Raw genomic sequence first — 16,268 nt, forward strand, 5'->3', positions numbered from 1 at the left:
CATAGGATCACTACTGTATCTCACTGCCAGCAGACCAGACATAATGTTTGCAGTGTGCATGTGTGCAAGGTTTCAATCTGCTCCTAAAGAGTCACACTACAATGCTGTCAAAAGGATTTTGAAGTATTTGCAAGGAACTAAGGAAGTTGGCTTGTGGTATCCAGGTAACATCTCATTAAGCTTAACTGGATATTCTGATTCAGATTTTGCAGGTTGCAAAATAGATAGGAAGAGCACAAGTGGAACATGCCACTTGCTTGGATCAAGCTTGATCTCATGGCAATGCAAAAAGCCGGCTTGTGTAGCTCTCTCCACTGCTGAAGCAATATACATTGCAGCACGGAGTTGCTGTGCTCAAACTATATGGCTAAGACAGCAATTGAATGATTTTGGTATCTTACTTAACCATATACCTCTGCTGTGTGATAATACAAGTGCAATCAACTTAACCAAAAATCCTGTCATGCATTCAAGAACCAAACACATTGAAATTAGGCATCATTTTCTAAGGGAACACATATCTAATGGAACATGTGAGATTAAGTTCATTGGTACTGATTTACAACTTGCTTATCTGTTCACAAAACCATTAGCTAAAAATAGGTTTAATTTTCTGCTTAATAAATTGGGAATTATAAATGTCAATTGTTCTTAGTAGTGAAAAATTAAATCTGTTTATTCGCAATTGAATGTGTTTATTTTCTGTACTGATATGCATTAATGACTAGGAAAGAGAAATTCTGATCTTTGACTGCTTGATTGACCTAGTGGGCATTAACCTCTGTACCTTTGACGGTTTTGGTCAAGGTTGGTAACCGATTTGATGGTTTGTGTGCTCAATAAAGTTTTGTGTGTATGCATCGTGACCCTAAATATTTGGTGCATATTTTCAAAGATACTCTGCACAATTTCAGAGCATAAAATCTTTATGCATATCCACTCATAACTACCATACCAATCCATTTATTCTGCTATAAATCTTGTGAATATTTGCTACCCACATTGGCTGCCTTTCTTTGATTCTCACCATTAGAAACAAGAGATATTTTCTGGTTCAACCATGGCTTCGTCTTCAAGACAAAAACAGAAAGGCAAGGGAAAGCAAACCACCTCTCAAGGTGTACTAGAAGGTTGGTTTGCTGGAAATGAAGAAGACATCAATGCCTACATTCACGAGACAAGCAGGAAGCAGATCAACATACCCAAGGTGCTGGATTTCAACTGACTGAAATCAGAAAACTTGACAGAAACAAGGGCTGTGTTGAAGCACCAAAAGCTGAAAATGCTGCTAGAACTCACGGGTAATGTATATCCTGACTTGGTTAAGGTGTTCTATAGTAACCTCACATTGGATGGAAAAAATGTTGTCTCTTATGTGAAAGGGATCAAGATGAAGATCACAAGTGAGGTGTGGAACTCTGTGGCTGGAATAAAATATGCTGGATTGAAAGTAGGAAAGGGAAATACCAGTGGAATTTCATAATTCAACAAGCTGTAATATTATAAGAGTTGCTTGAGGAACCCTACAGAGAGTATAAACCGGTTCCATGCAGGACATTTGAACCTCACTCCACGACTTGTTGCATACATCATAGCATGACAACTTATCCCAAGAGGTACCAACCATGCTGTTTTACATGAAGAGGATCTAATTCTTCTGTATTGCATCATGAACAAGGTAAAGGTAAATTGGGTTTTCATAATCAATGAACACATGCTCAAATAAAAAAGGTTGGCTGATTACTGTTTTCCCTATGCTATAATTGTTTCCAAATTGATTAATTACTTTGGTATTGATGTTACAAATGAGAGAAACGATCCAATCAAGGTTGTAAGTGAGATTGATACTTCAACTCTCACCAAAATGGGCTTTCACAAAATTGAGAATAAGTGGGTGGTTCTCAAAGGGAAGGACCCTCAAGCAGAACATGAGGATGAGGATGAAGCTGTTCCTATGGATGATGACTCACCTCCTGCCCAGTCTGTGCATGAGGAAGTTGCTGCAAATGCCATAGTTGCCTATCAAGTTCCAGAATACCGAGGAGAGCCAAAGTCTATGTTTGAAAGACAAGTGCTGTATCGTCTTGGTGTTATATCTGCAGAACAAAGGGCACACTTTGAGGCTACTCATGCAAGGTTTCAACACCTTGATAATCAGATTGAAGGAGTCCAAGCACAACTTGCAGAGCTTTACTACAAGGATCAGTAGTTTTCTGTTTTTAATGCTTTCTTTATCAGTTTTCAAATGTTTGTAATTCTGAACAATTTGGTTTATTTTCTGGACTATTATGCTTCTAGTTTCTGCTTTATATCCCTTTATTCCCTATGCTTATATGCTGTTTGATGAATCCAAAGGGGGAGAAATATAGCTCACCATGCTTGGTGAAGCTAGCTGAAACAGGGAGTTAACTCTGCACCTTTAAACCAATTTTACATGTTATGCAATGTTGATTTTTTTTCTGGTTTAAAATCTGGTGCAGTGCAGGTACTTAAAGCAACAAAGCTATGAGGTTAGCTATGGGGATTTGTCTCCATCAAACAGGGGGAGATTGTTGAAGATGGTTGTTGCCCCTTCAAGATATGTGTTTGATGAAGACTTATATGTACATTTCATATGTATTTTGGTTTGCTTTAAGTGTGTCTTAGGTAATGCTTAGAGGTTGTTTAAGAGTGGGCTTTTTGCTGAGTAACTCACTTCATAACCACTGGCCATATGATAAGAATAAGCATAAGTTTTCTTAAACTGTTTTTCACATGTTTTACAAAAAACAAGTTTACTGCATAAAAATAAATCTGTTCTTTTCTAAATAAACAGATTCATTTTTAAACTGATGCCTTGGCTAAGTCTTGTGAAAATTAGATTTTGTGCATCAAGAATTTTGACTAAGTCAAACCTTTAAAAACGACTGTGTTTCAAATAGTTAAGCTTCTCTATTTTCGTTTTGAAAAATAAATCTGTTCATCTGTAAATGAATAGATTCTTTTTGTCTCTGGTGTCTTGTCTTGCTTAAACGTTTTTCAGTTTTATCCCTGCACCAGAATAACTGACTAAGTCCTCACATAACAAATTCTCTAACTGTTTTTTGAAAATAAATCAGTTCATTTTATTTTCAATTTGTTCATTTTATAACAGCTTTAACTGTTTTTCAAAATACTGTTATAAGTTGGTTTTCTATAAAATGAAAACTTGTTTCTGAGTTTAAAAACTGTTCACACATTTGTGAAAACAAGTTTTACAGCAGAGAATTAAGAGGTTGCAGAGAATTAGCATCTGTTCTTCAAAGATTTCGAAAATCACAAAGTGCTTGTTCTTGGTTTGGTTCAAAAAGCTTGGTGTGAGGTGCTGTTACTGTTCTAGCAATCTTGCCTACTGGTTTAAGGCATATCTGTGTATCCTCAATCAGGTGTAGTCGTTTCACTTTTCATTTCTTGTAAAAGTTTGATTGTACACTCTTCTTGATAGGGGTTCTTGAAGAGTGGGTGTGTGCTGAAATAGGTTTTTTCAGCAAGAGTACCTAAGTTCTTGTAGGTTTCAAGAACAGTGGAAACTGTACTTGGTTGTACTGTGTTTAGTGAATTTCACCTTGGTTTAGGTGAAGACTGGATGTAGCTCAGTTGAGTGAACCAGTATAACTGCCTTGTGTTCATTCTCTCTCAATCTCTGCACTTAAGTTTCTGCATAATTGTTAAAACAGCAAAGAAATAAATATGTTCTTTCTGGGCTCAGTTCATACTGTTATTAATTTCTGGAAAACTGTTTGATTTCAATAAGAATACTTATAATCTGTTAAAAGCCACTGGAACAGGTTGATTGTAAGAATTAATTCAATTCACTGTATAGCCATTAATTGAACTTAAATCTTTGTGCTTGAAATTAAAGCTTACTGTTTTTGTGATTCATTGTTTCTTAATCTGATATCAGTGTGTGTGCATCTAAAAAATCCATCTGCATTATCTTGTGATTAACCTTGTTGTATAAACGCTTTTCAAACACACAAATAGTGCCAAAATAAATTTGTTCATTGTCACATAAATAGATTTATTTTCTGTAACCTGTGTTAAACTCTGTTTCTGCGAAAAGATTTTAAAAGGTCAATTCACCCCCCCTCTTGAACATTGACACTATTAAACCCAACAAACCCAACTCAATTGGTCTTGACTTCATACCCAACAATCTCCCACTTGAAGTCACGGAACAATGTTCACATGTGCTTCAACTGTGTACATGTACTTTTGTAATCTGTCGACGGAACTCAATGTTCCACCTCTAATTGCCATCAACCTTCTTAATCATTTTGAAGACTTCGTTAAAACTCTCCTGAGTTTCGACACGTCAGTCACTGATCCGTTCTCTGTTCCTACCGACTCCCACTTATAGGAACTGTCGAATCCTGGAACAACCTGAGAAGAAACACTCTCCATATTCAACAAGAAATTTTCTGGAGAAGTTTCAACCGCTGGAATACTGGTTCTTCTAACCCACTGTTGTCTAGGAATCTCAACTGAAGCACGACCCGTGCTCCCACTGCCATAAGTACCTCTGACTGGTCTACCTGAACCTTTCCTTGCTCGTTCATCCTAAATCTGACCTGTGACTCTGGGTTCCTCTCTTGTAAAGACAAGCCTCTTCTGCCCACGAGATTCTGTGAACCGGACTTTGTTTATCTTCTGAACTGGGATGGTCACTCCCTCAAACACCGACCATATACAACAAACCTCTCTTTCTTCCACCGACCATAACAAGACTTTCCTTGACAACCTTCCACTACTGATTTCCGAACTTCACTTCATGTTCCTATTCGTCCAACTGCCTAACAGAAATCAAACTTTTCGTCAAGCTTGGAACAACTCTGACATCCTTCAAAGTCCATAAACCAACTGGTGCCTTCAACACTATGTCACCCATGCCCGTAACATCAAGAGTGTTGTCTGCTAGTCTTACCTTTGAAAAGTCCCCAATAACTAGATTCTGCAATGCTTCAGAATCCATGACCCAGGAATCCACATTGCTATCCGCGCAACAGACTAAAAGGTCCTCGTCCGCGAAGTCTTATGCAATGTTGACTTATTTATCATTTGGGCATTGATTCCTGAAATGTCCCACCTCTTTGCAGTTCCAACATGTTACACTTGAGCAATCCCGAGTCTTTGACTGACTTCTTCTTTTGTTCTTGGTCCCACTATCTCTGATATTTTTCTTACCTCTGATGACATATAGCGATTCACTAGATAATTCCCCAGAACTCCTTCTTCTGACGTCTTCGCCAAGAACGAGATCACGAATCTTCTCAAAAGTAAATCCATCAGATCCCGCTGAACTGGTAACTACTCTAACCGTTCTGGACCAACTGTCAGGCAAAGATAATAGCAGTAGTAAAACTTGAACTTCATCATCGAACTTAATGCCCACTGACATAAGTCTGGCTAAGATCGAATTCGTTTTATGGATGTGCTCAGTAACTGAACTAGCAAATCCTCAATTTGCATTTTCCACCAACTGAAATTTGTACCATCGAATTTTCAATTCGGAACCTCCCGTCTTCTGCCATCTCAAATGACTAAACGAGACACTCGGTACAACTAATTTCAGATCTTGACAATCTTTTTTTTTTTGCACCACCCAAAATCACTCACCAACAGACCTGGTCGCAATCCCCACTGCACTGACGCTCCACACCACCACCGTCACTGGTCACCATCGTCGTGAAGCAGATCTGGGAGCCTCCTCCTTGCACCGTCGTGAAACCCTAAGCCTTGGGACGCTACTTCAGCCCCTACGAAACCCTAGCTTTGGGACGTTGTTGTCGCCTCTGCGAAACCCTAACTTTGAGATGTTGTTGCCGCCTCTGCGAAACCCTAACTTTGGGACGCTACTACAATCGCAATTTTCACGTCTCGTCGATTAATTTCTGCTGATCGGATCTCTAGTGTGTAAACGAACCAAAGCTCTTGATACCACTTGATGGGAAAAATGCACGCGGAAGCAACACACATAATCACGAATCAACTGCAGAAAATAAACAACACAAGATTTAACGTGGTTTGGTCACCAACTGCAACCTACATCCACATGGGCAACTATTAGGTTTTCATTTTGTCCTGTTGCACACCAATTACAAGTACAATGATCTCTTTAAATAAAGATTATAAAAGGGACACAATGATTAAGCCCACCCACTAAACATGGTGCCTAGTCAGCCCAACCCAATTAGTCCTGACTTCATACCCAACAATCTCTCACTTGAAGCCACAAAACAATGTTCACATGCGCTTCAACTGTGTACATGATGTCTTGTCAGCCCAACCCAGTTGGTCTTGATTTCATACCCAACAGTTCTTTATGGAAAGTGTGAAACCTTTGTACTCTTCATTATGTGAAGTTATCCACTTGTGAGAGTTTTTGCTACATAATTTATTTGAGAGTTTCCTTCTTTACCATATGTGTTAATAGCCAAGAGTGAAAACTAAAGAATACTTGAGTTTTGAGTCTAATTGGGAGATTGAGAAGGGATAACTACAAATGAATTTTACTTGTTTGTAGTTAAGCTTTGACTAGTGGAACCTTTTTGAAAAGTTTCTTAAAGGAGAATTATATATATGTAGTCCAATAATTATGAATGAACCAATATAAATTATTGTATTAATTTTGTTTATTTTTCAAAATGATCTATCAATATGTGAAAAAGAGTTTTAGGTTCTATTTAATCCCGAGTCATCTTGTATCTTTGTTAAGAAAATAAATTACATCATAAACAACAAAAGTTAACAAAGATTAGATTGTGCCAAAATAATGCTATAAGAGTTGTACTATTGGGCAATTTGATATGGAAGAGCTTTATTTTTAAATAAATTTGAAAATAATTTAGGGATGATATAATATAATTAGTTGCTTTGGAATCTATTATTCAAGTAGCAATGCGCGACAAAACATGTGAATAATTTTTTTTAAAACATATATGTTACCAAGACCAGTGCCAAAAGAAACAAAAAGCCGATTATGGGAATCACGTGAAATGTTAACATGACTTGGTTGGAGATTGTGACCATAAAAATTCGAGTTGTGACCATAAAAATTACTATATGACAAAGTAATTATAAATTACTAGTTTGTGGTCGGAGAAGTGCTATTATAAATTGGATGACTGAAACTATATGACTTAAAGTAATTAAATTAATTATAAATTTTTGAGATTTTAATTTATTTTAATTATGCTCTAAAAAATTTCCATCCAAATACCTATTTTTCTATTTTAATTTATTTGAAATATATTTAAATGAATTTCTTTGGAAGCATTTATTAGATAAATAAATAAATAAATGAAATTAAACTTCTATACCGATGTCGTCGAGTTGAGGTCAGATGCGTGGTCTTCGAGATTATCTTCTTGTAATTGCAGCTCTTAAATATTGAAAGAGTCATAATGAGATGAAGGAGACTCTACCTCATTACAATACTCCGACGATCAAGTTAGTAAGAGTATAAAATTTATTAGTGTAGTATGTATTATTTGAATCATACTTCCTTACATTTTTGGACCATCCTCTATTTTTATAATTTTTTTTGGCTAATCTCCTCTGATTTATCTTTTATCAACATAATAACATTATAATAGAATTAAATAACAACAAAAAATATATTATCAATTAATATATCTTTAATCGTTCTATATCTTCGTAAAAACTGAAAAATAAATTCCAATGAGATACAAGGGAGTATATGTGGGTTTTATAAAATAATTCGTCCCCACATTAATCGAGTTTGAGTTGAAATCATGTATTGATCATGAACCCAATTAAGCTTAGGTCGATACCTAATCCAATTAAGGTTACAAACTAAAATTATTTTATCTATAAATTACAATTTTAATTTTTTTTATATGAATTAACTTCAATTTATAAATAAAAAGTTAGTTTCAATTTTTCTAATCTAAAAATAAAAATATTTATAGAGATGCTTAAAAATTATATCTATTTATATTCATTGATATGCATTTTATGTTTGGTATAGAATCCTAATTTCTTGACCTGTATAATAGACAAATATTTCTCTATTACAGAAACTTGGGCATCTATTATTACTTTGCACATCAAACCTAATTAAACCATACATATTTTTTATTATATAAATTTTCTAATCTATTACTGTTTATTTGTATAACCAAAAATTATTTTAAATAAATAAATATTTTTGAATACATGAAAAATGTATATTTAATATAAATAGTTAGTTATGATATAATATTATTTAGTTATAGAAATTTCATTTTAAAAGTTTAAATTCAAATTAAAAATAATAAATTAAAAATGGAAAAACTAAATAAATCCTAAAAGATTTCCAAAAGAAAGAAAAAAACAAATAAACTGTCAATTATATTTTGAAAAAAAAAATAAAGCGCTGAAAGTAATTTATGAAATTATATATAATCCATCAATGTATTCATTGAATTTATAATAAAAAGTTGAATTAAGTTTAAATTAACTAACAGATAAAGTAATCCTTAAACTATAAATTAGTAATTAATTTAATCCTTAAATTTGTAATAATAAAAACAAACTGATCCTTAATTATAAAAAGTTTAAACTTTTTAATTCGCTAACCAAATATAATCACACATTTAAAGTAAAAAATGTAAATAAATAGACGTTTTATAATTAGGGTCTAACTATATTCCTTTATCGTACATTTACAAGAACTATTTTGTCATTTTATTAATTTCAATTATCAGTTTAACATACTCTTATAATTTAATTGTCAAGAGCATATTTAGAAGAATTAATATATGTATAAATTAATTTATAGAATTTCTTTCATATGTATAAATTGAAATTAAGTAATGTATGAATAAAATAAAAAGAAAATATTTTGAACTACACGACGCTGTGCATTGCAACGTGCTAATTGGCCTGAGAGATTTGTGAGAAAGGAAAAGGCGAAACGCGATTTTGGCGAGAATCTGAGAACGCGAGGCTTTGATTCGCGAGATGTATCAGTGGCGGAAGTTCGAATTCTTCGAGGAAAAGTACGGCGCCAAGTGCTCCGTTCCCGAGGGCGACGACGGAGACGACGTCGTCCGGGAGAAGAAGATCGAGTGCTGCTCCAGCGGTAGGGGCAAAGTCGTTACCGGCTTCGACGACGGCGTCGTTTGCTTCTTCGATCGCGGCTTAAAGTTCAATTACGCTTTCCAACCTCACTCCTCCAGCGTTCTCTTTCTTCAGCAACTCAAGGTGAGAGATAAATTATTGTTGCGATTTTCTACAATTGTTCCGTTTTTTTAATTGCGTCTGATGATGTTATTGGAATTTTTTAGAATTTTAATTGTGAGGATCGGTGAGAGAATCCGCGAGTTTAGTGAAGTGGATTTTTCTGTTTTTTTTTTTTTTTTGCATTTTATTTGTGAAGGATTGAGGAAGGTATTTTGTGGTTTAAATGTTTTGTTCGGGGAAGTAGCAGTTCAATTTCGCTTTTGATTCTTGAATTGGAGTTCAGTTATGGTTTTAATGGCTGGAATTAAGTAGTTCAACCTCACTCTTCTTCCGTTGTCTTTCCTCAGAAGCACCTTGTAAGGTGGGATCATCGATGTAATTTTCTAGAATCCTGCTTTCAGTTGTGTCAGATTGCTGGCTGTTCGGCGGAGGAATTTTCTAGAATCCTATTTTTAGTTGTGAAGATTGGTGATAAGAGATACCGGGCTTAGCAGCAATGTTTTAAATTGCGGTTGTGATTGTGGTTTTGTCGCGATCCCTGTTGATGTAGGAGATTGTGAATATATGTGGCCGCATTCAATTGCGGTTGCCGATGACTCCGAAAACCTTTACGCAGCAAAATTTTAGTTGTGTGGTGATTCCAAAAAAATTCTGATGCTGCGGTTGTTACCATTTTTTACAAGAATGCTTAGTAGTACAGTGTTTTTTTATGTGATTGAGGATTGTACTTTGCTGAAGGGCTTTTGTGGTTTAAGAGCATGTTTGGATGTTCGTTTGTAATAATGCGAACTGACATTCACACATTCCAAATCATGAAATGTAGAAGCAAAACTTTCTGTCATTTGTGTTGAACTTAGGTTTGGTTAGTTTAATTTCAACTGATAAGATAACCAAACGCATGCTTTATTGGGTTGTCTAGGGTTGTGCTTTGATTCTTAAACTGAAGTTAAAAGAGGTGTGTTTTGTGTGTGGATTAACCAGCAACGCAATTTTCTGGTAACGATTGGGGGGGATGAGCAGCTTACTCCCCAGCAATCAGCTTTGTGCCTCAAGGTTTTTGACCTTGACAAGATGCAGCCGGAGAGTTCGAGCACAACGAGTCCTGATTGTGTTGGGATATTGCGGATATTCACTAATCAATTTCCTGAGGCAAAGGTAATGAATGAATGGCATGCTTGTTACTATTCATTTTATGATTGATGATTGTAAAACTGGTTAGTATAGTAATGTGGTTTTATTGTGAGTCCCATATTTTGATGGCTTGGAATCACGGTGTACTGCAGATTACATCTTTTTTGGTTTTAGAAGAAGTGCCACCTATATTGCTCATAGCTATTGGTTTAGACAATGGTTCTATTTACTGCATCAAAGGAGACATTGCAAGGGAGCGTATCACGCGTTTCAGGCTTCAAGTTGAAAACAACCAATCGGACAAAACTCTTTCTGCTATCACTGGACTTGGGTTTAAGGTGGATGGTCAATCTCTACAGTTATTTGCAGTGACTCCAAGTTCAGTGAGCTTGTTTTCATTGCATAATCAACCGCCAAGAAGGCAAACCCTTGATCAGATTGGATGTGGTGTAAACAGTGTTGCTATGAGTGAACGCTCTGTATGATGTCTTTGTTCATTGTTCTCAAATATATTTATAATGTGCATATTTATATTCTTACTAAATGATGCATGTCTCTATTTGTTAATATGAATAGGAGTTGATAATTGGTCGACCAGAGGCAGTATATTTTTATGAAATTGATGGGCGTGGTCCTTGTTGGGCTTTTGAGGGAGAGAAGAAATTGCTTGGATGGTTTCGTGGATACCTTTTGTGTGTTATTGCAGATCAAAGAACAGGAAAGCATACTTTCAACATCTATGACCTGAAGAATCGATTAATAGCCCACAGTGCATTGGTTAAAGAAGTTTCTCATATGCTTTATGAATGGGGTAACATCATACTCATAATGAATGACAAATCAGCTTTATGTATCGGAGAAAAGGATATGGAAAGCAAGTTGGACATGTTATTCAAGAAAAACCTATATACTGTAGCAATAAATCTTGTACAGACTCAACAAGCAGATGCTGCGGCTACTGCTGAAGTTCTAAGGAAATATGGGGATCATCTATATAGCAAGCAAGACTATGATGAAGCAATGGCCCAGTACATACTTACTATTGGTCACCTTGAACCTTCTTATGTTATACAGAAGTTTTTGGATGCTCAAAGAATCTACAACCTCACAAATTACTTAGAGAAGCTACATGAGAAGGGTCTTGCTTCTAAAGATCACACCACACTTCTATTAAACTGTTACACCAAATTGAAAGATGTTGAAAAGTTAAGTTTATTTATTAAAAGTGATGACAGCATTGGGGAACTTAAATTTGACGTGGAAACAGCAATCAGGGTTTGCCGTGCTGCCAATTACCATGAGCATGCAATGTATGTTGCAAAGAAGGCAGGGAGGCATGAATGGTACTTGAAGATCTTGCTTGAAGATCTGGGTAGCTATGAAGAAGCCTTGGAATATATTTCAAGCCTTGAATCAAGTCAGGCAGGCATGACAATAAAGGAGTATGGGAAGATTCTGATCGAGCACAAGCCAGTGGAGACTATTCAGATTCTCATTAGGCTTTGCACAGAAGATGGTGACAGAGGACGCTCAAATGGAGTGTATATGTCTATGTTGCCGTCTCCTGTTGATTTTCTTAGCATTTTCATTCATCATCCTCAGTCCCTTATGGATTTTCTAGAAAAATACACGAATAAGGTTAATGACTCACCTGCTCAAGTTGAGATTCATAATACCCTCTTAGAGTTGTATATATCCAATGAATTGAACTTTCCTTCAATGTCGCAAGTTAATGATGGTGGAAATTACCTTAATGGAGTATCAACAAAAACTATGAGTGTTCAGTCTAATGGAAGCACTGCTGATCACAAAAGTTCTGCACATGGAAAGGACTGTCTTGAAAGGCATAAAAAGGGTTTACACTTGCTTAAGAGTGCATGGCCTCCAGAGACAGAACATCCACAGTATGATGTTGATTTAGCAATTATACTATGTGAAATGAATGCATTCAAAGATGGACTTTTGTATATATATGAAAAGATGAAACTCTATAAAGAAGTAATTGCATGCTATATGCAGGCACATGATCATGAGGGGTTAATTGCATGCTGCCAACGGCTGGGGGATTCAGTTAAAGGAGGGGACCCATCTCTTTGGGCCGATGTACTTAAATATTTTGGTGAGCTTGGAGAAGATTGTTCTAAAGAAGTAAAAGAAGTTCTGACTTATATTGAGAGGGACGACATTTTGCCCCCTATAATTGTGCTTCAAACTCTCTCCCGAAATCCGTGCCTCACACTTTCTGTGATCAAAGATTACATTGCTCGAAAGCTTGAGCGGGAATCAAAGATGATAGAGGAGGACCGACAAGCTATTGATAAATATCAGGTTGGGTATTAGTTTTATTTATTTGTTTTTAGGATATAAGGTTGTGTCTTAATTATTTGATGGTTTATAAGTTGTGTCCATTGTACATACTCTGGTAAATTGCCATTCCTTTTGTTTTTTAATGGTATAAACAATTTAAACAAAAGATGCATTCTGGAAAATAGATACTTGCAGATAATGGTTTTTAAATCTAAGCAGTTTAAAATTTTAAAAAATAGAAAACACAGGAAGCTAAGTGTTTTTTTTCTCTTTTTCACTAAAAAAATTTAGTCAGAAACATATATGTAACATATCTATGATTTCATTCCTTATCCTGATTGAAGTTTAGTGGGAGCAATACTTTGTGCTCCATAAAAATGCACTAATATTAATATCAGTAAAAATAATGTACAGAGAGGCTTTTTAGAAATGGCATGAAGTCCAAAATTATATGGATAGTATCATAATACCACAAAAATGATCAGTGCATCTTTTTCAAAATTGTGTCTTCACTTTTTCTTCCTTGTCTATTCTATTCTTAAATTTCTATTCAACCCCTTCCTAAATAAATATTAACAGGAGATGGAGATATAAAATATTTGTCATGCATGAAAAACTTGTACTTGAAATTTAGAGCATTAGCAACTGGGTGATTTTGATTATTCAATGTGTGGCAGATATCTGTTCTCTGTTACTATATCTGTTATGGTCAGCATCTTCATGTTATAAAACATGCCTTATGCTTGTTATTCATGTAAAATAATAAAATATCTGATCTCCTTTAGATTCTAGTTATTTTTCAAAAGCTTCAACAAACTCAATTTACATTTTTCAAAATAGAATTGATTTTTATGAAAAAAAATGAGTTCTTTTTTATGGATAAGAAATAATTTCTTTTGATGTAATATAATTTAGTTTATGGAAAAATATTTCTCAAATAGTGATAGGTTCCCAAAAAGAAAGATAAAGATTCACTCCAAGAACACTGTTAATAAAATGAATAACTCTGTTTTTTATTCCAGCACTGTCACAAAACACACAGAACAATTACAAAGGAAAACTATTCCTTTCACACAGGTACTACCTGTCACCACGTTACACATACAGTCTGATCCCCTCTCCCTTACCCGGTTGGTCTTTATTTAAAGACCATCCGTAACTAACTAACTAACCCCCTTTATCCTTTATTCTTAAATTTCCTCGTATGATACACCCTCCATATACTGTCCTTATTTTCTTGCCTAACAAATAATCATGTATGAAGATAAATTTCTGTACTCTAGAGGTTAGTCTCACCTATCTGATGGGGTGGAGTATGGGAAAAAAGAAGAAGAAAAAAATACTGAGATAAAAGCCTTCTATGTCATGAGAATGTAATACTATTCTTTTTTAATTATTATTCTTTCTGTAAACTATATGGAAGTATTCTATGAAGAGTCTGTGCAGGAAATTGAACAATATATTTTTTAGTTTCTATTACTCTTGAATCATTCCTTCATAATTAAATATGAAATGCATGAAAACTTTAGTAGAAATTGAAGACATCGAAATCTGTCATGGCTGAAGACCCAAGTAACTATTGAACTGTTATGAATGAAAGACTCTTGTTGAAATTTAAACATTAACAGTTGGGTGATTATGATTATTCAATGTTGAAGCAGACACCCATTTTCTGTTATAATATATGTTTTAGTCAGCATCTTCATGTCATAACAGAACATGAGGCTTGTTTTTTCTTCAGTTGAGTTGAATTTTCATCACCTAGAACGCTTTGGTTCCGTTTAAAGATGTAGTGTATTGTGATGATAAATGGGAAACACAAATGATGATTTTGATAAAAAAAATCTTTGAATATAATGAAATTTAATTTATTAAGGAATAGTTCTCAAATGCTCCTTTTTACGTAGATAAAATTTCCTTTGCCTCATGAGTCTGGTGATGTTCTTTGTTGATTGTTATTCTTTAAGTAGTAAGGAAGGATTTACGTAGAAGTATTTTTGTGCAGGAAGACACACTGTCAATGAGAAAAGAGATTCAAGATCTTAGGACAAATGCTAGAATTTTTCAGCTTAGCAAGTGCACTGCATGCACCTTCACCCTTGATCTCCCTGCTGTGCATTTCATGTGCATGCACTCATTCCACCTGCGCTGCCTTGGCGATAATGAAAAAGAATGCCCTGAGTGTGCTCCTGAGTATAGGTCTGTCTTGGAAATGAAAAGAAATTTAGAGCAAAATTCTAAGGATCAGGATAGATTTTTCCACCAGGTGAAGAGCTCTAAAGATGGGTTTTCTGTCATTGCCGAATATTTTGGTAAAGGGATCATCAGCAAAACAAGTAATGGATCCACTTCTGGACCCAGATCCGGAACTGCATCATCCACTAGTGGTTTCTAAAGGCTTGAGATTTCTGCCACTGGCTTTTCAGCACTTCTTCATTTAACATCAAGCATGTTGGGCTCTGGATTTTGGATGAAATTTGGTTATTTTTTGGGTTTCAGATAGATCTCTTAATTGCTGCGTGTTGTCTGGAGTCCAGGGTTCATATTTTCCATAATGTGCTGAATGTTGTAAATTTTAACCAGGAGTGGTTCATCCCTGAATGGTCTTGCGCTTTCGCCATAGTATTGAACTTTTTGGGAGGATTTGAAGCACTGTTTCGTTTCAGCTTTTACTTGATGGAAATACAACCCGCATATTTAAGGCAATGTGAGATTTACTAGGTATGAATTCAGGTGATGCTTTTCTTTTTCTTGTTTTTCAGTGTAAAATTATGCCGGAATGTAGTCATGGAAATGAGATTTTTATTTTGATTGTTTTAATTTTTGTGAAGGGTATAATAGTAATAATATGAATTGTCTGCTTTAGCATACTGTCACTGATTTTCCTTTAGATTTGATATTGTATTTGTTATTATCTGTTCTATTAAAAATTCCATTTATTTTGTATTTCTTTAAACATACATTGGTTTTTACTCTGTTCCACGTGACAACATACATGTTACTTCTAAATTCTGATTTGGTTCACCTCAGAGTATATAATTGGGTTAGACATGTAGAAAATGATGAAGTTCTTGCTCTATCTGATCTTGGATGTTTAAAGTTCAATCCATTATTAGTTTTTTTTTCTCCCTCTTGCTTTGAGTGCTTGCACCTCCAATTGATGCTGTGTGACTGGGTTCAGACCATTAAATTTTAGTTTTCAGAGTAAATTTTGAATTTTGTGTCAAATCTGGCCTTGGGCACAGGAGAAATCTTATCTTAATCTTTGAGAATTATAAGTCTTAGCATTTCGAATCGAACACATTAGAATTTTTCATCTATTCACTTATTATTGTTACATTAAAATAATCTAATTTTAGCATATTATTTTTTTATTTTCTCATTTTTTCCAACCAAATAAACAAAAGTCTTCTATGATATATACCTTCATAAAAAATTAGAGAAAATATCGTCATCATGATACACTAATGGAAATAGATGTGTTGCATTTGTATCACATTTTTTTATGATTAGAAGAACAGTCAATGTAATTAAAAAATTATATTATTATAACATTTATAATAAAAAAATGATCAAAACATGAAAGATGAAATCGGATGAAAATGTGTAAAAGGAATATTACTAAA

General features: G+C 34.8%; 1 protein-coding gene across 1 annotated transcript; it reads left to right on the top strand.

Moving 5' to 3' along the window:
* Nucleotides 1-8,816: 8,816 nt before the first annotated feature.
* On the top strand, nucleotides 8,817-15,510 carry LOC137818261 (vacuolar protein-sorting-associated protein 11 homolog). Its single transcript, XM_068621563.1, has 5 exons — nucleotides 8,817-9,225; nucleotides 10,186-10,359; nucleotides 10,488-10,814; nucleotides 10,912-12,663; nucleotides 14,648-15,510. The coding sequence occupies exons 1-5, from the start codon at nucleotides 8,983-8,985 to the stop codon at nucleotides 15,035-15,037; spliced, it is 2,886 nt and encodes a 961-aa protein (XP_068477664.1). The 5' UTR covers nucleotides 8,817-8,982; the 3' UTR covers nucleotides 15,038-15,510.
* The last annotated feature ends 758 nt before the right edge of the window (nucleotides 15,511-16,268 follow it).

The sequence above is a fragment of the Phaseolus vulgaris genome, chromosome 10 (assembly GCF_000499845.2).
Source record: "Phaseolus vulgaris cultivar G19833 chromosome 10, P. vulgaris v2.0, whole genome shotgun sequence".
In the NCBI taxonomy this organism is placed as follows: domain Eukaryota; kingdom Viridiplantae; phylum Streptophyta; class Magnoliopsida; order Fabales; family Fabaceae; genus Phaseolus; species Phaseolus vulgaris.

Excerpts from the sequence above, each read along its gene's own strand:
- LOC137818261 (XM_068621563.1), top strand. The coding sequence starts at position 8,983 with ATGTATCAGTGGCGGAAGTTCGAATTCTTCGAGGAAAAGTACGGCGCC. Across the intron at positions 9,226-10,185 it reads TCTTTCTTCAGCAACTCAAG|CAACGCAATTTTCTGGTAAC; the intron begins GTGAGAGATAAA and ends TGGATTAACCAG. Across the intron at positions 10,815-10,911 it reads TTGCTATGAGTGAACGCTCT|GAGTTGATAATTGGTCGACC; the intron begins GTATGATGTCTT and ends TAATATGAATAG.